Genomic DNA, 19,516 nt, shown 5'->3' on the forward strand with positions numbered 1-19,516 from the left:
TGGGGTCTTCTCCGTGTCCTCTGAGTCCAGGTGAGGTGTCACTGACCCCCGGCCTCACACCCAGGACCAGAGGCTTCCCCCCCAGTTTTGACAGCCCTGGGCAGCACCCAGGGAAGATGCTCAGGTTAAGCCCGCCCCCTGCTTTGGTCCCTCATTTCTCCAGCTCTGGGTGAGTGTGTGTGTGGGGGGGCGTCCCAAGAGTGTCTCCACTCTATCCAGGAACCCCCCCTTCCCACGCTTCTCTCCTCTGCTCCTGGCACCCCTGGGCCTCTTCTGTGTTTTCTCGGGGGGTGCGGGCAGCATGTGGATCCCCGATCGGGCCTCACACCCAGTACTGGCCATTCCTGAGGGCAGGGTTGGGTGTCCGGCAGAACTGGAGCAGTTCGGGGTCGGGCTGTCCCCCGGGTGGGGGGCCTTGGCCGGGCACGGCGGTGAGGGGGATCGCCTGGCCGGGCTCCACCTTGCGGAAGGTCTCGGTGTCGCCGGCGAAGCCGTTGCGCGGCTTGGCGGTCAGCACCTGCACGTGGTGCTTGCCGGTCTTGTTGCGCTTGCGCAGGTAGAAGAGCAGCGGCAGGATGAGCGCCAGGAGCAGCAGCACGAGGCACACGGGGATGATGATGCTGAACATATTGGCCTCCAGGAACCCCAGGAAGCCGCCCCTGGCCGCGGTGGGCCCGGGGCTGGCCGCCGCGGGGCCTGGCTGCCCGGTGGGGCTGCTCCCCTCCGGCTTGCCCGTCCTCACCACGTCGGGGACACGGAGCAGGGCCACGCCGTACGAGCGCGCTGCGTCGTAAGGCTCGGTGATGAAATCCACGGAGGCCACGGCCGGAGGGACGCCGGGCGCCCACAGCTCCAGGGTGAGGCGGTCAGCGACCGGGCCGGGAGGGCCCTCGGGCCGGTCCACCTCCAGGCCCAGCCTCCCGGCCTCCAGATCTCGCTGAGTGAAGCCTTCCACCAGCTGGCTGTTTCTGGATTCTGTCCGGGCCTGGCTCGTGGGGACCAGGCGACCGTGTCGGGGCCCCTGGAGGAGCCGGAAATGGGGGACAGTGCCAGTGACGTTGGCCAGCTCGCCGGCATCCAGCACGCTGCGGTCCAGACGCAAGGTGGCACCCTGGGGCCACGGGCCACCGGGCCACACGCGCAGGAGAGCGCGCACCGTGACATTGACGGTGGCCGTGGCGTTGGCACCCCTGGCCAGCGCCAGGACCCCGAAGCGATCGTGGGGCGAGGAGAAGTTGGTGAAGGTAAAGATCACCTCCCCCCGGTCCACCTGGAGCTGGCTGAAGGCCGAGGCGGGCCGCCCCCCGACCAGCAGCTGCCCGTGCCGGGGTCCCTGGGTCACGCGGTACGCCACGTCCGGCTCGGGCCGGTCAGAGAACACCTGCAGCTGTTGCTGGCTCAGAGGAGAGCGCCCCGATGCTTGGGGCACCTCCAGGGGTGCTCGGGTCTGCACCTCGAGGGTGGATGGCAAGACCTCCACAGCCAGGGACATGGGCAGTGGGGGGCTGGCCCCGTCGCTCACGCTCAGCTCCAGGACCCCCGCCACGCTGCTCCCGTTGGCCACGAAAGCCAGGCGGCCTCCGTCCACGTCGGCCTGTGTGAAGCGGGCCACGGGCCCCGGGCTGCCCCCCGCCAGGCTCAGGAAGCCGTTGTGGGGTGCCCGCTGCACCTCGTATTCGATCTCCTCCGGGGCGGAGTCGGGATCCACCACGCTCAGCTGAGCTCTAGAGATGGGGGCTCGGGAGCCGCGGGTGAGGCGGAGCGGGGCGGAGGCCTGGGGCTGGGGTGGCCGTTCGTTCACATCGCGGACGGTGATGGCGAAGGCCTCGGAGGTGTGGGGTGCCGTGGCCGAGACCCCCGCTGGACCCCGGAGCTGGGCACGGAAGCGGAAGCTGTCCGGCTGGGTGCCCCCGCCGCCGTGGGCATACACCAGCTGCCCCACGGCCAGCTGGGACTGCAGGAAGTGGGGGCTCCCGGCGTGGAGGGGCTCCCCGGATACCCACAGCTGGCCGCGCGTGGGGAACTGCGTCAGCTGGAACAGGACGTCGTGCTGGGGCCGCTGGGACGCGGGGACGCTGGCCAGGAAGTTGGCGGCGTCCAGGGCGGCTGGGGTGATGGCCGCTCGCTGGCCCTCGGGGACCCAGAGACCTGAGGGTGACACAGGCAGTGAAGGGGAGGGGATGGGGGGCCCCCAGGGCTGGACCCCCACACCAGTCACCCCGACCTGTCATCCCAGCCACTAGGGAGGCTGAGATCTGAGGATCGCAGTTCAAAGCCAGCCTAGGCAGGAAAGTCCATGAGGCTCTGATCTCCAAGGAACCCCGCAGAAAACTGGAAGTGGAGCTGTGGCTCAAGGTGGCAGAGCGCTCGCCTCGAGCGACAAAGCTCAGGGGCAGCGCCCAGAGTTCAAGCCTCAGGCCTGGGACAAAAATACCTCTGAGTCTCCACCATGATCTCAAAGCCGTTCCCCAGCCACGGTCCCCCGGATTCCCAAGGTCGTGGGGCTGAGCCGAGCGGCTGGTCTGGCTGTGGCTTCTGTCCTTTGTCTCAGTGTCCCTCTGTGTCCCCCCCCCATGGTGTCTCTGTTCTTTACCTTTGTTTCTCCAAAGGCGGCTGGGACGCTGGGGACAGGCGGCCTGGAAGGTCACAGTCACAGCCAGGGTCACGGCCACGTCCGGGGCGGGCGGCGAGGACAGCGCGAGTTCTATGGTGTCCTGGGCTTCCCAGAAAGGCTCAGGGGACGCCTGGTGCTCGTACAGAACATGCCCCGCGTAGACCTGCGGGAAACACCATGGCGTGTGTGTGCATGTGCGTGTGTGTGCATGCGCATGCATGTGCGTGTGTGCATGTGCATGCATGTGCATGCGTGTGCGTGTGTGCATGTGCATGCGCGCGCGTGTGCATGTGCATGCGTGTGCGTGTGTGTGCATGCGCATGCGTGTGTGTGCATGTGCATGCATGCACATGTGTGTGCGTGTGCACATGTGCATGTGTGTGCATGCGCATGCATGTGCGTGAGTGTGCATGTGCATGCGTGTGCGTGTGTGCATGTGCATGTGTGTGTGTGTGTGTGTGCATGTGCATGCGTGTGCGTGTATGCATGTGCATGTGTGTGTGCGTGTGTGTGCATGTGCATGCATGTGTGTGTGCATGTGCATGCGTGTGCGTGTGTGCATGTGCATGCATGTGCATGCATGTGCGTGTATGCATGTGCATGTGTGTGCGCGCATGTGTGCATGCGCATGCATGTGCGTGTGTGCATGTGCATGTGTGTGCATGTGCGTGTGCATGCGTGTGTGCATGTGCATGTGCATGCATGTGTGTGCATGTGCGTGTGTGTGCGTGTGCATGCGTGTGTGTGTGCACGCGTACAGACCTGGGGCTTGAACTCAGGGCCTGGGCACTGTCCCTGAGCTTCTTTTGCTCAAGGCTAGCGCTCTACCACTTGAGCCACAGTGCCACTTTCTGGCTTTTTCTGTGTATGTGGTGCTGAGGAATGGAACCCAGGGCCTCATGCATGCGAGGCAAGCACTCTATCACTGAGCCACATTCCCAAGCCTGCCCTTTTTTTTTTTTTGTCAACCACCAAGAAACTCTCCTCAACCATCAGGAAATCTGTCTCCTTTGTCTAATCAAAATGTGTCCCCATAGTTTATCTGTCATTCTTTCCTTTTAGAAGACAAGAGGTGCTGGGGAGGTGGCTCAGTGGTAGAGTGCTCGCCTAGCATGCATGAAGCCCTGGGTTCCATTCCTCAGTACCACATACACAGAAAAGGCCAGAAGTGTTGCTGTGGCTTAAGTGGTAGAGTGCTAACCTTGAGCAAATGAAGCTCAGAGACAGTGCCCAGGCCCTGAGTTCAAGCCCATGGACCAGCAAGAAGGAGGAGGAGAAGAAGGAGGAGAAGGAGGAGGAGGAGGAAAAAGAGGAGGAGGAGGAGGAGGAGGAGAAGAAGACAACGTTGACAAGGGGACTGTTTTTTCCTTCTCTCAGCAAAACAGGACTTTCAGCCAGGCCTCTGGTGGCTCACCTGTCATTCTGGCTACTCAGGAGGCTGAGATGTGAGGATTGCAGTTCAAAGCCTGCCTGGGCAGGAAAATCCACAAGACTCTTCTCTCCAGTGAACCACCAAAAGCTGGAAATGGTGCTGTGGCTCAAGTGGTAGAGAACTAGCCTTGCTCACAGAAGCTCAGGGATGGCGCCCAGGCCCTGAGTTCATGCATCAGGACTTGGGGGGGGGGGGGGAGAGAAAGAGAACCTTACGCAGAATCTGAGTGGGGCTCTGAGCGAGGCGGCCGCGGCGGCTGCTGGGTGGGAGAAGAACGCAGCCCCTTCAGGCACCCGGGAAGCGGGATCCTGTGAAATCTCCCGAGGGTTCTATGTTGACAACTAACTTTAAAGCATCAAATGCCGTATGTGGCCAAACACCCACATCTGTGGGCCAGATGTGGCCAGCAAGGATGGAGACACTGCCAGCAGCGAGCTGTGGCCGGGCTGGTGGCAGGGCGGGAAGGGGACACAGCCCTGTGGTGGGCCTGGGGCTCCTGTGGGTAGGATGGGGGTGCCTGGGTGGCTTGTTCAGAGAAAGCAGAGTCCGCAGGTGAAGGGTGGTGCCCTGGTGCCCCGCCCCGCCCCCCCGTGCCTCGCCATGAGTTGCTCTGAACAAAGTTTTGGGACGTCCATGAGTTGAAGTTTCCTTTCTTTTTGTGCCAGTCCTGAGACTTGAACTCAGGGCCTGTGCATTATCCCTGAGCTTTTGTACTCAAGGCTGGCGCTCTACCACTTGAGCCACAGTTCCTCTTCCAGCTTTTTGGTGGTTCCTTGGAGAGAAGAGTCTCACGGACTTTCCTGCCTGTGCTGGCTTTGAACTGTGATCCTCAGATCTCGGCCTCCTGACTTGCTGGGAAGACTAGGTGTGAGCCACCAATGCCTGGAGTTCTAGTTTTTTGTTTTTGCCAGTCCTGGGACTTGAACTCAGGACCTGGGCATTGTCCCTGGGCTTCATTTGCTCAAGGCTAGTGCTCTACCACTTGAACCACAGCGCCACTTCTGGCTTTTCCTGCTTATGTGGTGCTGAGGAATCGAACCCAGGGCCTCATGCATGCAAGGCAAGCGCTCTACCACTGAGCCACTTTCCCAGCCCTGGAGCTCTAGGTTTGACCTGTGGCTCTGGCTTGGCCGCTGCCCGAGGCCCTCCCCGCCTGGCCTGCTCAGCTCCCCCCTCCCGTCCCACCGAGCACTGCCCCCGCTGCCCTGAGCCCCACCGACTCCCAGGACAGGAGCCCTGGTCCTCACCAACTTCGGGGGGGGGGCACTGCTTCCCGCCCCCGTGCTCCTTTCTAGCCTTTTCGGGTCCCTTCTGGAGGCGAAGCCCCAGAACAAGAGCGCTGCTCTGAGTCCCACAGCGCTGCCCCCAGTCCCTCCATCTGGCCAAGCTCCACGTGTCCCCCCTTTGCTGGCCGCCCTGGGGGGTCAGGGCTGGCAGGGCCTGGACTGTAGCAGGTCCAGGGAGGCTGATGCTGCATGGTGGGGGGGGGGGCGGAGGGTCTGGGTTGTGTCTGTGAGTTGAGCCCTTACCTCGGCCTGGGAGAAGTTCAGCAGGGGCTCCGCAGAGCCGCCCTGCTGCCGGAGGAGCCGGCCAAGCTGGGGACCCCGCAGCACCCGAAACTGCAGGTGCTGGGGCTCCGTGCCGGCGCTGGAGCTGGCCCGCAGGCTCTGGCTGCTCAGCGGCTGGACGGACTCTGTGGGGGGGGGGCAGAGGGATGGTCAGTTCAGTTCTATTTTTTTATCCTTTGTGTTGGACCTGAGATTTGAACTCAGGGCCTGGGTGCCACCCCCTTACCCCCTCCCAGCTCAAGCTTGGCGCTCTACCACTCGAACCACACCTCCACTTCTGACATTTTGGTGGTTCACTGGCGATAAGAGTCATATGGACTTGGCCGCCTGGACTGGCCTCAAATGGCCATCCTCAGATCTCAGCCTCCTGAGTAGCTGGGATGACAGGCGTGAGCCACCACTCAGGCCGTCCTGGGAGCCGGGGCGGGGTGGGGGTGGTGGCAGCCCCCCTTGGCTCCACCCCAGGGCTCAGTGTGAAGGCCGCACCTGGGCACACGGTCAGTGTCCGGCTGCCGTCCAGCGAGAGGAGCACCTGCTTCTGCGCGGTCACCCGGAAGAAGTGTCCAGGAGACGCGTGCGCGCCGTCGGACAGGGCGAAGCGGAAGCCTCCGTCCAGGGCCCCTGAGGACATAACGGAGCTGGGTTCCTGGGGCCCGGGTGGCTCCCCCATTGCAGTCCTCCCCTGCCCCCCGCCATGGGCCCCAGCACCCACCTGTGTGTGAGAACAGCACCAGGCCGCCGTCCAGCTGCGCCTGGGTGAAGTGCTGGACCGCGTCGCCCGGCGCCGCCCGCAGCGCCACGCGGCCGTTGCTGGGCTGCTCGATGGTGTAGACCAGGTCATCGGGCCCTGAGTCGCTGTCGGTGCCCCTGAGGGCCTCGGGGGGGATGGGCACGGTGGCCCCCTCCCACATCTGGGGGTACAGGCATGTGAGGCTCTGCCCCCATCCTCACCCCCAAGCCCCACCTCTGACCCACCGAGGCCTCCTCCTGATCACCCTCCCAGGCCCTGGGGAGACCTTATTAATTAATTAATCTTATGTGCCAGGGCTGGGGCTTGAACTCAGGGCCTCACACTCTTATTTTCCCTCTCAAAGCCGGTGCTCTACCACTTGAGCCACAGGCTCCACTTCGGGCTTTTTTTTTTTTTTCTGGTTTAGTTGGAGATAATAAGAATCTTATGGACTTTTCTGCCAGGGTTGGTCTCAAACCACGATCCTCAGATCTCAGCCTCCGGAGTTGGCTGGGCTGGCAGGCATGAACCACCGGTGCTGGGCTAGCTATGGATCCTTAGATATGCTTTGGCTTGCCCCAACCCTCAAGTGCAGAAGTGAAATGAGGTCTCCTTGCAAGCAGGGTAGGGCTCCCCAAATCCGGCCCCTCAAATGTGTCCCCGGGAGCACCCGGCTTCAGTGGGGACTTAGGGAGCAAACACAGGCCTATGGTGCCATCTGGTGGCCAAATGGCCACACAGCACTCCAGGCCGATGGTCGCAGGCAGCCTACATCACCACCAAAGACAGCTCAAGTGAGCACTCGTCTGGAACTTTCCATAGCTCCTGCCAATGTGGCATCCACCTCGATAAGCTGGCATTCAAAGCTCAGTCTGTCAGCGCTTGTGCCACGTGGGGCTTGGTCAAGCCACACTTCCTGTTCCTGTGACCAGTGGAGTTCTATGACTCTCTGGGCTTCCTCCTCTGCAGAGCAGGGGTCCAGGAGCTCAGAGAACCCAAAATTTGACTGTTGGGGGTGAGGTAGGTGGGGGACCGTTAAACATTCACCCTTAAGGAATTTTCCCCCCCCAGTCCTGGGGCTTGAACTCAGAACCTGGCACTGTTCCTGAGCTTCTTTTGCTCAAGGCTAGCACTCTACCACTTGAACCACAGGGCCACTTGTGGCTTTTTCTGGGTATGTGGTACTGAGAAATCGAACCCAGGGGTTCATGCATGCAAGGCAAGCACTCTACCACTGAGCCACCTTCCCAGCCCTTATTGGAACTTTTGCCAGGCTGAGTGTGGTAGTACCTGCCTATAATCCCAGCTAAATGGGAGGCTTAGGTAGGAAGATCGTGGTCAGAGGCAGGAGACACTACCTGAAAAACAATTAAAACTTAAGGAAAAATAAAAGGGAGGGGGGGAGTCTGAGTAAGCACAAGGCCCTGAGTTCAAATCCCAGCAGCTGCTAACAAGAATCCTGCCAGGTGCTTTGGTGCTGAAGCACAGCAAAAGCCGTGTTCTTGTCAAGTCTCAGGAGTCACGGGGCCCGCTGAGCATGGCCGTCCACCCTTAAACGGACACAGTGCCAACTCTCACCTTCTGACCTTTTAGCCAGAGACCTCACTTTGCAGAGGAGGCAACCGAAACACAGAGAAAGGCGAGCAAGGGGATCGGAGGGTCTTTCCCGAAGCCGGGAGGGGGTGGCCCGGCGTGGATGGTCTCACCTGCAGGCCCCTGTTTGTGGTGAGGACGGGAGGCTGGTCGTTCACCGGCTGGATGGTGATGGCGAAGGCCACGGGCGCGCTCTGGCTGTGGACGCCCGAGGCGTTGGCCACCAGCACGAAACGATCCATAAGCGCCTGGCTTCCATCGTGCTCATAGAGAATCTGCTGTTCCTCCACCTGTGGGCCAGACAGGGCGGCTGTCACCCCCGCTCCCAGAACCCGCGCACTTCACGCCCTGCTGGCGCGTGCCGGAGGAGCAGAACTTGCTCTCTGTTCTTTTCTTTTTGTGGCAGTCTTGGGGCTTGAACTCAGGACCTCGTGATCGCACTTGGCTTTTTCCGCTCAAGGCTGACACTCTACCCCTTGAGCCACAGCTCGACTTCCAGCTTTTTTTGCTGGTTCTCTGGAGAGAAGAGAGACTCGCAGACTAACTTTCCTTCCCCAGGGCTGGATGATCCGCAGCTCTCAGCCTCCTGAGGAGCTGGGATCGCTGCATGAGTGGAGGTCTCAGTGTCTCTGGGTGGAAAGTAGGGGACAATTTCGATCTGCTGGAGGGAGGAATGAGATGAAGCACAAAGCGGAATACGTCTAGATGCGACCTTCTTCCTCGCTGTACGGACCCCAGGCTGGGAGCCCTTGATGCCCCCCCCCTCGGCCCCCACAGCCATACCTCTCTCCAGGAAAAGCTGAGTAGGGTCTGGTCTTGCCGCTGCCCCTCCTTCCGCAGGGCCCCGTGCTGGGGCGGGTCCAGCACGTGCAGCCGGAGGCCGGGCAGTGTGGAGAGGCGTGGCCCGGGGACCCGGATCAGGGGCGGAGCCAAGGTGCGCGCTCCGCCCTCGGGAACGCTGAAGTTCTGGGCCTCCAGGGGTAAGACTCTGGGCAGCACTTCCAGCTCCAAGAGGACGCCTTCCAGGGGGGCGCCAAGGCCGGAGGTCACGTCCAGGGAGAAGGCGTCCTCCCCAGCCTCGGGGCGAGTGTGCACGTAGAAGACCCTGCCCGCATTTACGTCCTCCTGGGAGAAGCTCCCCGCGGGGCCCAGGCTGCGGGGGTCGGCCGCGTCAGGGCCCTGGGACACCAGGTGGCCAGCGGCCGGGGGCATCTTCACCGAGAACACGATGTCCGCCGGGGGCACGGCCTCCTGAGACACCTGGATGGCAGAGAGCACGGGCACCAGTGTGTCACACAGGCCCAGGGCCTCACACCCAGACACGCTGCAGCCACACACCTTTTACCTGTTATTTTTGTCCATCCTGGGCCTCGAACTCACGGCCTGGGCGCTGGCCCTGAGCGCTTTCACTCAAGGCTGGTGCTCTAGCATTTTGAGCTACAGCACCACTTCCGGTTTTCTGGTGGTTCATTGGAGATAAGAGTCTCACGGACTTTCCTGCCCGGGCTGGCTTTGAACCGTGATCCTCAGATCTCAGCCTCCTGAGTAGCTGGGATGACAGGCGTGAGCCACCGGCGCCTGGCCACATCTCTATCCTTCTCCAAAACCGTGCACGTGCAGCACCCACACAATCTCATCACACACACACACACACACACACACACACACACACACACACACACTCAAACGCTGCTCAGGAAGCTAACATCCCCTCCTGCTATCACCACCAATGACCACTAGATGGCGCACACAGGCCTCCGCTCCAGGTCCTGGGAACTTACCTACCAAGGCCGGTGTGGAAGCCGGGCCTGGGACTCACCAGAGTCGGCTCAAACACCAAGACTCAGGGCCTCAGCAGCTGGTAGCAAAGGAGCACAAGGCCCAGAGAGGGCAAGGGCCTGGCTCGAGCTCACACAGTCAACAGCCTGAGGTTGTGTGAGCCTTTGTAGTCTCGGGAGGGAAACGGAGGGGCTGGGGCAGCGGCGGGGTCTGCCCGTGATCAGTACATCTCAAGGCTCGGCCCCCAGTCCCGCCCCGGTGGCTCACACCTGTCATCCCGGCTACTGAGGAGGCTGAGATCTGAGCATCAGGGATCAAAGCCACGCCTGGGCAGAAAAGTCCCCGAGAGACTGTGATCTCCAACGGGCCACCAAAAAGCTGGCAGTGTGGCTGTGGCTCAAGGGGTAGAGCGCCAGCCTTGACTGCACCCAGGCCCTGAGTTCACGACCCAGGATTGGCACCACACACACACACACATACACACACACACACACACACACACACTCACACGAGAATATAGCACTCACAGATGCACATCCCAACACCTGAGCCCCAGCGGCCAGCCCCAAACACACACAGGCACACCCTGCAGACCGCAGAGCCCCTCTGCCTGGTCCCCCGACTCTGCCGATCACCCCACTTTCTCACCTCCAGCTGCTCTCTTCCGATCCTCGCTGCTTCTCCCTGGACGGCGTAGATCTTCTGGTGTCTGAGCAGCTGCGGCGGGGCCGGCGTGCCGTCCAGCACGACGGTCACCTGTAGGATGGCGTCTGTGCGCACCGGGCCGGCCTCCACAGCGAGACCCACAGAGTCCCGAGGAGCGAGGCTGCCATTATGGCTGTAGAGAATCTTCCCATCCAGCAAATCCTGCTGGGAGAAGGCGGTGGCCGGCTGGCCGGCTCGGAGCAGCTGTCCCCAGCGCGGGCCCGCCGTGACTCGGTAGTGGACCTCCTCTCCGCTGCGGATATCCAAGTTGGTTTCCAGGTGGAATGCAGCTGCGTCGACGGTGCCTTGGCCGCCTTGCGGCACCACGAGGCCCGAGCCGTTGGCCACGCGGAGGTAGGCCTCCGAGGCCTGGACCTCCAGCATGGCGGTGGTTTGGTGCTGCCCGTCGGACACCTGCAGCTGCAGCCAGCCGTGGTCGGCCCCGGAGTGCACAAAGAGGATCCTCCCGGCCCGCAGGTCCTCCTGCGTGAAGCGGTAGACGGGCCTGGCGGGGTCCTCCACCGCCACGATGCTGCCGAACAGGAGATCCTTGCGTGTGAGCACCAGCTGCGCGTCGCTGGCGTCCGAGTCGGCGTCGCTGAAGGCCACGTCGTCGGTGGTCAGCAGCCGCCGCCCGCCCCGCGCCACGCGGAACACGCGGCTGACCACCTGCCGGGGCGCGTGGTCGTTCACGGGCCGGATGGCCACGCGGAAGACGCCCCGGACTTCCTCCCACGCCGCGTCGCCGCTGCTGCTCTCGCCCTGGCGCGTGGCCACGAACGGGACGTCGTCTTCCGTGGTCTCGGAGTGGTCGTGCCGGTACTGCAGGAGGCCACGACGCAGGTCGTCGTTGGTGAAGGTGGTCACGGGCGCGGCGGCGTCCCGCGGGGGCTGCCACGCCAGCCGCCCGTGGCGGGGGCTCTCGATCACCTCGTACACGTAGCTGTCGCCGTGGGGGCTCTTGATGAACAGGTGCTGCGGGGTGAGCGTGGCGTGGCCGCCCTCGGGCACGGGCAGCACGGTGTTGGTGAGCACGGGGGCGTCCGGGTCGCCGCCCACGTGGACGGGGAAGGTGTAGAGCGGCGAGAAGTGGGGGGGGGCCGTGATCCGGAAGCGGAAGGCGTCCTCCGTGGCCTGGGACACGCGTGTGGTGGCCACGTAGCTGACCCGGCCCGTGTGGATGTCGTCCTGCGTGAAGCTCTGGCCCTCGGCCAGCCTGGCACCCCGGAGCTGCAGGTTGCCCTTCTTGGGGGGCTGCACGAGGTGGTAGCGGAAGGCGCTGGGGCTCGGGGTGGCCTCGGCCGCCGCCTCCTCCTCCAGGGCGGCCTCCAGGTGCGCAGCGGTCAGCGGCTCGGGCCGGGCGTGGTGCGTGCGCAGCGGCGTCAGGCGCCGCATCCACACGGCGGCCCGCTGGATAGACACGGGGAAGGACAGGTTGTCCAGCGTCTCCTGCCCCACCTGCACCTCCAGCGCCACGTCCTCGGCCATGTCCAGGCGCCGACGCGCGGGATCGGTGCTCACGTAGCGCACGCGGTGCTGGTCCACGTCGCGCTGGTGGAAAGCCTGCGTGGGCCACCACTCCGTGCCCTCCGCCCCGCCGGCCCCCCGCTTCTGCAGCTCCCCAAACTGCAGGGCCCCCGTCAGCCGGAACAGCACGCTCACATCCTGGCCCACCGCGTTGGTCTCCACCGACAGGTTGGCCGGCGTGATGGCCGCGATCGAGCCCTGCGCCAGGCGCAGCCCGGTGCTGTGGCGGACACGGAGCGTGGGCCGCACCGCCACGACCCGCAGCGTGGCCGGGGCGCTGGCCTGCAGCCCATCGCTGACCCGCAAGCTCAGGTCCTGCGCCGGGCCACGGCGGTGCACGTAGACTATGTCCCCTCTCTCCAGATCCTGGCAAGAGAACTCGGCGGTGGGTTCCCCGGGCCGCTCGCGATGCTCCACGGGGAGGCTGGTGGAGGCCCCGAGGATCTGGAAGGTGAGGCTCTCGCAGGGGGAATCTGGGTCGTAGGCCTGTACGATCTCAGGCCCTAGGGGCTTCTGGGTGTTTTCTAGAATGGTCATGAGGCCGCCTTGTGGGAAGAGCACTCGCGGAGGGTCGTCCACCGGGCTGATCTCGACGGGCAGGAGGTAAATCTGGCCTTTGCGCAGGCAGCCGGGCACCGGTCCCCGTGCTGTCACGGACACCTCTAGTACCAGCTGGTCGGATGCGTCCTCGGAGCCATCGTGGACGAAGCGGACCTTGCGGTTGACCACGTCCAGCAGGGTGAACATCTTCCGGGCCTGGGCACCGGGGATGTCCAGCTCCAGCTGGCCGTGGCGGGGTCCCCGGCTCACCCGGAACAGGACCTGGGATCTGCGCATCTCGGCCTCGGTCAGGTCCAGCGTGGGCTGCACGTGCCGCCATTCCAGCCACGCCGCGCCGCCCTCGGCCACGGCCAGTGGGTGGATGGTCAGCAGCCGCGTGAAGTTGGCGAAGGCCGGGGGCAGGCCGGGCTCGGGGACGCAGGGCTCGGGCAGCTCCACAGCTGGCCAGATGTCGGGCGCCAGGGTGGAGAGCACGTCGTACTGGCCGTAGACATCCTCCTCATACTCATCTTCCTCGTTCTTGCAGCCGGCCGCCATGTGGCGGGTCCACTGCGCGTCACGGAGTCCGTGTCTGCGTCCATTCACGCGCAGATCCTCCACGCAGCCCTCCAGGGAGGCGCTGGGCGGCGCCAGGCCCAGGCGATGCCCCTGGAGATGCCCCATGGCCTCCGCGTCCAGCCCCCCGAGCAGGAGGTGACCCCCAGATTCCACATAACCGAGAGGCCCGCGATTGGAAGTCCGGGTGGGGTACTGATCCACGGAGATCTGCAGCTGCTGGGCGTCCACGCGGATGCTGACCTCGTGGGGCTGGCCGTCATCCACGGGCACGCTGTTGTGCAGGAGCACGGTGCCCTGCGCTTTCTCCACCACGGCGCGCAGGTGGCCGTCGAAGATGTCCACGTAGATGAAGTCCCCGCGCCGCCCGCCCGCCTGGAAGGCCAGCGGCGCCCGCGGGCTGCGCGTGGTGAGGGTCAGCTCCAGGGTGCCCTCGTCCTGAGCCTGCCAGGCGGGGAAGGCAGCCAGCGACTGCACCCCGGAGAATCCCAAAGCTACGTCGTCCCCCGTGGAGAACTCCTCCGCGCAGCCCTCCTGCACCCCGGGAGTCAGGGGCCGCAGGAGGCCCCGGCCGTTGAGGCTGGCCACGTGGAGGCAGCCTCTCAGGGGGCGGCTCGCTCCACGCAGGTAGGGCAGGGATAGGCCCCCCGAGCCCCCCACGAACACCCCATAGGCGGCCTCCAGCGGGGCTCCCGAGGCGGCAGCGGAGGTGTTTAGTCCGTCCACGGAGAGCTCGGCCCAGCCGTCAGCGATTGAGAGCAACACGGTGTGCGGGGCGCCGTCGGTCACAGGCGGCCCTCCGGGGGCCTGCAGCCTCAGCTCCTCCGGGCCCAGGACGAGTCTCACCTGAGGGGACACGGGGAGACCAGGGGTGTGTGTGTGGGGGGGGGTTGAATCCATCGCTCCTTCAAAAGCACACGGAAGTCAGCACCGCAGCTCACGCCTGTAATCCCAGCTACTCAGAAGCCTGAGATCTGAGGATGGCAGTTCTTAGCCAGCCTGAGCCGGAAAGTTCTATGAGGGCTGAGTGCCAGTGGCTCACACCTGCCATCCCAGCTACTCAGGAGGCTGAGATCTGAGGATCGAGATTCAAAGCCAGCCTGGGCAGAAAGGATTCTTATCTCCAATGAACCACTCAAAAACTGGAAGTGGCACTGTGGCTCAAGTGGTCAGGGTCTGGGCGCTGTCCCTCAGCTCTTCAGCTCAAGGCTAGCACTCTACCACTTGAGCCTCAGTGCTATGTCTGGTTTTCTGGTGGCTAATTGGAGATAAGAGTCTCATGGAGGCCTGGGAAGGTGGCTCAGTGGTAGAGTGCTCGCCTCGCATGCCTGAGGCCCTGGGTTCGATTCCTCAGCACCACATACACAGAAAATGCTGGAAGTGGTGCTGTAGTTCAAGTTGGTAGAGCGCTAGCTTTGAGCTGAAGAGTGGAGGGACGGCGCCCAGGCCCAGAGTTCAAGCCCCATGATGGACCAAAAAAAAAAAAAGTCTCACGGACTTTCCTGCTTGGGCTGGCTTTGAACTGTGATCCTCAGATCTCAGCCTCCTGAGTAGTTAGGATGACAGGCGTGAGCCACCGGCGCCCGGCTATGAGACTCTTTATCTCCAGCATTCCCCAAAAAGCTGGAAGTGGAAGTGTGGCTCAAGTGATAGAGCACTAGCTTTGAGCAAACAAAGCTAAAGGAGAAGCCAGCCGCTGGTGGCTCACGCCTGTCATCCTAGCTACCCAGGTGGCTGAGATCTGAGGATCATGGTTCACAGCCAGCCTGGGCAGCAAAGTCCGTGAGACTCTTATTGCCAGTAAACCACCAGAAAACCAGTAATGGAGCTGTGGCTCCTGGCAGAATGCAAGCCTTGAGCAAAAGAAGCTCAGAGACAGCGTGCATGCCCTGAGTTCAAGCCCTAGGACTGGCAAAAAAGGAAGGAAGGAAGGAAGGAAGGAAGGAAGGAAGGAAGGAGGGAGGGAGGGAGAGAGAGAGAGAGAAAGAGAGAGAAAAGAAAGAACGAGAAAGAAAGAAAAAAAGGAAGGAAGGAAGGAGGGAGAGAGAGAAAGAGAGAGAGAAAGAAAGAAAGAAAAAAGAAAGGAAGGAAGGAAGGAAGGAAGGTTGGTTATCCGGAAGGAAGGCCACTGGTCCAGGCCAGGATGGGCAGTTTGACAAAGCAATGGCCACAGGGGTCTTGGGGGGCCGGGACCGCCCAGGACAGCGGATCAGGGCCAGCTGGGACCCCAGCAGGATGGTGGCTGTGACCCGCCCGGCCCTGTCGGCCATGGGGGCCTGTTCTCAGGGCATGGCTGACCTGCAGGCGTCCGGACAGGAGCTGGAGCAGGAGATGGTCAGCCTGGCCCGCCGCCAGGAAGAGGAGTGCGTCGGGCTGAGCCGTGGAGAACTGAAGTTCAAGGTTGATGCTGGTCAGGGCTGTGGCCATGGGCACCTGCAGGTGGTTCTCACCGAAGAAGGAGGCTGGCAGAGAGGGGGGAAGCTGGGGTCAAGGCCCAGGGGGGTACCCCGAGTTAACCCTGCCCGGGGGCCCCAGTCAGGTGTCAAACAACCATCTTAGCCTCATCTCCTGTGGAATCTAGGCTTTTGGCTGTGAAGGAAGAAGTCAGATGTTTCTGGAAGTTTCCAGAATTTTCTGGAAGTTTCCAGAATTTTCCGGAAACTTCCAGCACTTCTTGGAGGCGATGCCAGGTCTCAGCTCCCACGAGCCCCTCCCTCTCCGCCCCCTGCTTCTTTCCCAGCTGTCTGGGAAGGGGGGTGTGGGGAGCAAAGCCTGGGAAGGGAGGCCGGATGGGACCCACATGTGATGTCAGACCCTGAATGGCCCGGAACTCCCTCCGTCACCCTGCAATTGCTTCCAGCTGAGGCCGTTAGCAGTCTCTGGTGAGCAGTGAGTTCCGGGCTGCGTTCCTACCACGGGCCAAGGAGCCAGGATGAGAATGGGCTGAGCCGCGCTGAGCTGTGAGCAGAGCCTGGCTCCCAGCCTGGAACAGAGACCTGTGGGCAGCGGGCCACAGCTGGGCAGCACAGCGCTAGTGGGCGCCCAGGAACCCCCTCCTCCCCTTTATGCCAGTCGTGGGGCTTGAACTCGGGGCCTCTTGCTCTTGTTTGGCTTGTTCTGTTCAAGGCTACCCCTCTACCACTGGAGCTGCACCTCCACCTCTGGCTTTTTGCTGGTTAATTGGGATGGGCCTTGAATCGCCTCCGACCTCAGCCTCCTGAGTAGCTAGGATTATAGGCGGGAGTCTCCCCGTCCCCCTCAGCCCTCCGGTCTCCAAGCGGCTGCCTGTAATCCCAGCCACGTGGGACGCAGCTATTGGGAGGATCGTGGTTCGAGCTCCGTGGTGCGGCGCATCCCCCTCTCCCACCCGCCTCCCTGCCCGCCAGCTTCATGGACGTTGCCGAGTGTCACAGTTTCAGGAATATTAGAAGCCGGGTAACGCGGCCCACAGTGAAAACGTTTCTGTCACGGGACGCAGTGAACGGGACACGTTGGGGCTCCCCTCCTTCTCCCCGTGGCCGTCCGGGGACTCGGTGGAGTCCAGGGCTCAGGGCCGGGCAGGCACTGAGCTACTGCACCACCTGCCCCGGACCCCGTCCAGAAGGAGATGTGTGCGGAGCGGAGCGGGAGGGGCCGGACCAGGGCGCTTTCCAGAGCCCGTGTGTGTGTGTGTGTGTGTGTGTGTGTGTGCGTGTGCGCGCGTGTGAATGGGTCCCTTGACGGGGCCTGGCCGCTGCTTCCTGAGGGCCCGGCGGGGAAGGGCTCACACTGGCGGCCTTGTGCGATGGGGGCGCTCAGGGGAGGCACCCCCACCCCAGGCCTCGGAGGCCGCACTGGCCGGAGCTGCGGAAACTCTGACAGTGTCCACCACCTCTGCTCTCAGCCTCCAGGCTGACGGAGAGAAAGAGAGAGACAGAGACAGAGACAGACAGAAAAAAGAGAGACAGAGACAGAAAGAAAAAAAGAAACAAAGACACAGAGAGAGACAGAGACAGAGAGGGGAGACAGAGAAAAAAGAGAGACAGAGAAAAGAGAGACAGAGACACAGAGAGAGACAGAGACAAAGAGAGGAGACAGAGAGAGACAGAGGCAGAGAGACAAAGTCAGAGAGATGGAGAGACAGAGAGACGGAGAGACAGACAGAGAGACAGATAGGGACAGAGACAGACAGAGAAAAGAGACTGAGAAAGAAAAAAAGAGAGGCAGAAACAGAGACACAGAGAGAAAGAGAGACAGAGACAGAGAGAAAGAGAGGGAGACAGAGACAGAGACAGAGAGGGGGAGACAGAGAGAGAGAGAAACAGAGACAGAGACAAAGAGAGAGACAGAGACAGAGCGACAGAGACAGAGAAAGGGAGACAGACAGAGAGACAGAGGCAGAGAGACAGAGAGACAAAGTCAGAGAGATGGAGAGACAGAGAGATAGAGAAACAGAGAGACAGATAAGGACAGAGACAGACAGAGAAAAAAAGAGACCAATAAAGAAAAAAAGAGAGACAGAGAGAAAAAGAGACAGAAAGAGAGACAGTCAGAGAGACAGAGAAAAAGAAAAAAGAGACAGAAAGAGAGGGAGAGAGACAGAGACAGAGAGAAAGAGAGACAGAGAGACAACAAGGACAGAGACAGAGACAGAAAAAAAGAGAGACAGAGACACAGAGAGAAAGAGAGAGAGAGAGAGAGAGAGAGAGAGGGAATGTCCTGCCTTAGAGGCAGGAGGCATTGGGGGGCGGCTTCAAATGAAGTTGGGGTACAGGGTACAGGATAAAGAAATGGTGAGCTGGGGCTGGGAAGGTGGCTCAGTGGTAGAGCGCTTGCCTTGCATGCCTGAGGCCCTGGGTTCGATTCCTCAGCACCACATAAGCAGAAAAACCTGGAAGTGGTGCTGTGGCTCAAGTGGTAGAGTGCTAGCCTTGAGCTAAAGAGCTGAGGGACAGCGTCCAGGCCCAGAGTTCAGGCCCCACGACTGACAAAAAAAAAAAAAAAAAAAATCCCTGGGGCAGAGGGCTCGTGGCAGTAAGGTAGTAAAGTAGAAGGTCGGGGTGGGGGTGCTGGGCCTCGGGTCAGGAGAAGCAGGGTGCCCGGGGCCCCGTGGGCCACGTGGGCTGTGTGTGTGTAAAGGCATGAAGGTGCGTGTGCAGGCTCCACGTGCGTGTGCACCTGTACCATGTGCAAGTCTGCAGTGCGTGGGTTCTGTGTATGGGTGGCGGCCGGGTGTGTGTTGGGTTTGTGTGAAGCTGTGTGTGTGTGCATGTGTGCGCGTGCGTGTGTCTGGGTGGGCCTGGAGCGGCGGGGACAGAGCGGCCATTGTGCCCAGGTCTGCCTGCCCCTCCATGCCCTGATCCATGAAAGAGGCCCAGTGTTCCCCAGGCTCCAGGGGCTCCCCACCCTGCCTCCCGCCACCCAGGGCCGCATGGGGCCGGGCCACGGCTCTTCTCCTTCCTGATGCCCAGGGCTGCCACCCTGCACAGCCCGGGCTCTCCCTGGCCAAGCTGGCAGGGGCCCCGGGGGCAGGGCAGGGAGTGTGCCCATGGGGCTCAGGCCCTGCCCGGGGCTGGGGGGACTTCACTTCTTTGTGTAGGGTTTTCTCTTTCCTTCCTTCCCTCCTTCCTCCCTCCCTCCTTCATTCCTCCTCCCTCCTTCTCTCTTTCCTTCCCTCCCTCCCTCCTCCTTCTTTCCCTCCCTCCCTCCTTCCCCGGGTGGCAGGGAAGGGCGTGGGGTTCTCTCTCTCCTATTCACTCATTGGTTGGTTCATTCATCCATTCCCTGCAACTGCTCTCTTTTTTCTTTTTTGTCAGTGGTGGGGCTTGAACTCTGGGCCTGGGCACTGTCCCTCAGCTCTTCAGCTCAAGGCGAGCCTCTACCACTTGAACCACAGCGCCACTTCCAGTTTTCTAGTGGTTAATTGGAGATAAGAGTCTCACCGACTTTCCTGCCTGGGGTTGGATTTGAACTGTGATCCTCAGATCTCAGCCTCCTGAGTAGCTAGGATGACAGGCGTGAGCCACTGGTGCCTGACCGCACCCTCCCCTGCACAACTGCTTTCTTTCCTTCCTTCCTTCCTGTATAGGGACTGAGCCCAGGCCTCAGTTGAACCCCAGTGTGTGTGTGTGTGTGTGTGTGTGTGAGCGTGCCCACACGCACATGTGCCAGCAGTTCTGGGCTTGAACTCAGAGCCTCATACTGTTGCTCAGCTTTTTCTGCTCAAGGCTAGTGCTCCACCACCTGAGCCACACCTCCACTTTTTGCTGGTCCATAGCAAATAAGCCTCTGGGATTTGTCTGCTCAGGCTGGCTTTGAACCTCGATCCTCAGATCTCAGCCTCCTGAGTAGCTAGGATGACAGGTATGAGCCACCGGTGTCCGGCTCCTTCTTTTTGAGACCAGATCCACTTTGTGGCCCTGGCTGGCCTGGATTTCCGGATCCTCCTGCCCCAGCCTCTGAAGTTCTGGGAT

The 19,516-nt window shown here is 62.0% G+C and overlaps 1 protein-coding gene across 1 annotated transcript in view; it reads right to left on the minus strand.

Moving 5' to 3' along the window:
- Nucleotides 1–228: 228 nt before the first annotated feature.
- Cspg4 (chondroitin sulfate proteoglycan 4) overlaps nucleotides 229–19,516 on the minus strand; it is a 32,569-nt gene continuing 13,281 nt past the window's right edge. Inside the window, exons 2-11 of the mRNA XM_013011937.1 lie at nucleotides 17,717–17,766; nucleotides 15,363–15,545; nucleotides 10,365–13,910; nucleotides 8,721–9,197; nucleotides 8,051–8,227; nucleotides 6,327–6,525; nucleotides 6,101–6,235; nucleotides 5,576–5,739; nucleotides 2,594–2,777; nucleotides 229–2,148 (exon numbers count right to left, since the gene is read on the minus strand). Of these exons, the coding sequence (XP_012867391.1) occupies nucleotides 323–2,148; nucleotides 2,594–2,777; nucleotides 5,576–5,739; nucleotides 6,101–6,235; nucleotides 6,327–6,525; nucleotides 8,051–8,227; nucleotides 8,721–9,197; nucleotides 10,365–13,910; nucleotides 15,363–15,545; nucleotides 17,717–17,766 (6,941 nt within the window). The 3' untranslated portion in view covers nucleotides 229–322. The remainder of the gene's footprint in view (nucleotides 2,149–2,593; nucleotides 2,778–5,575; nucleotides 5,740–6,100; nucleotides 6,236–6,326; nucleotides 6,526–8,050; nucleotides 8,228–8,720; nucleotides 9,198–10,364; nucleotides 13,911–15,362; nucleotides 15,546–17,716; nucleotides 17,767–19,516) is intronic.

This window comes from Dipodomys ordii, unplaced genomic scaffold (genome assembly GCF_000151885.1).
Source record: "Dipodomys ordii isolate 6190 unplaced genomic scaffold, Dord_2.0 Scaffold15, whole genome shotgun sequence".
NCBI lineage: Eukaryota > Metazoa > Chordata > Mammalia > Rodentia > Heteromyidae > Dipodomys > Dipodomys ordii.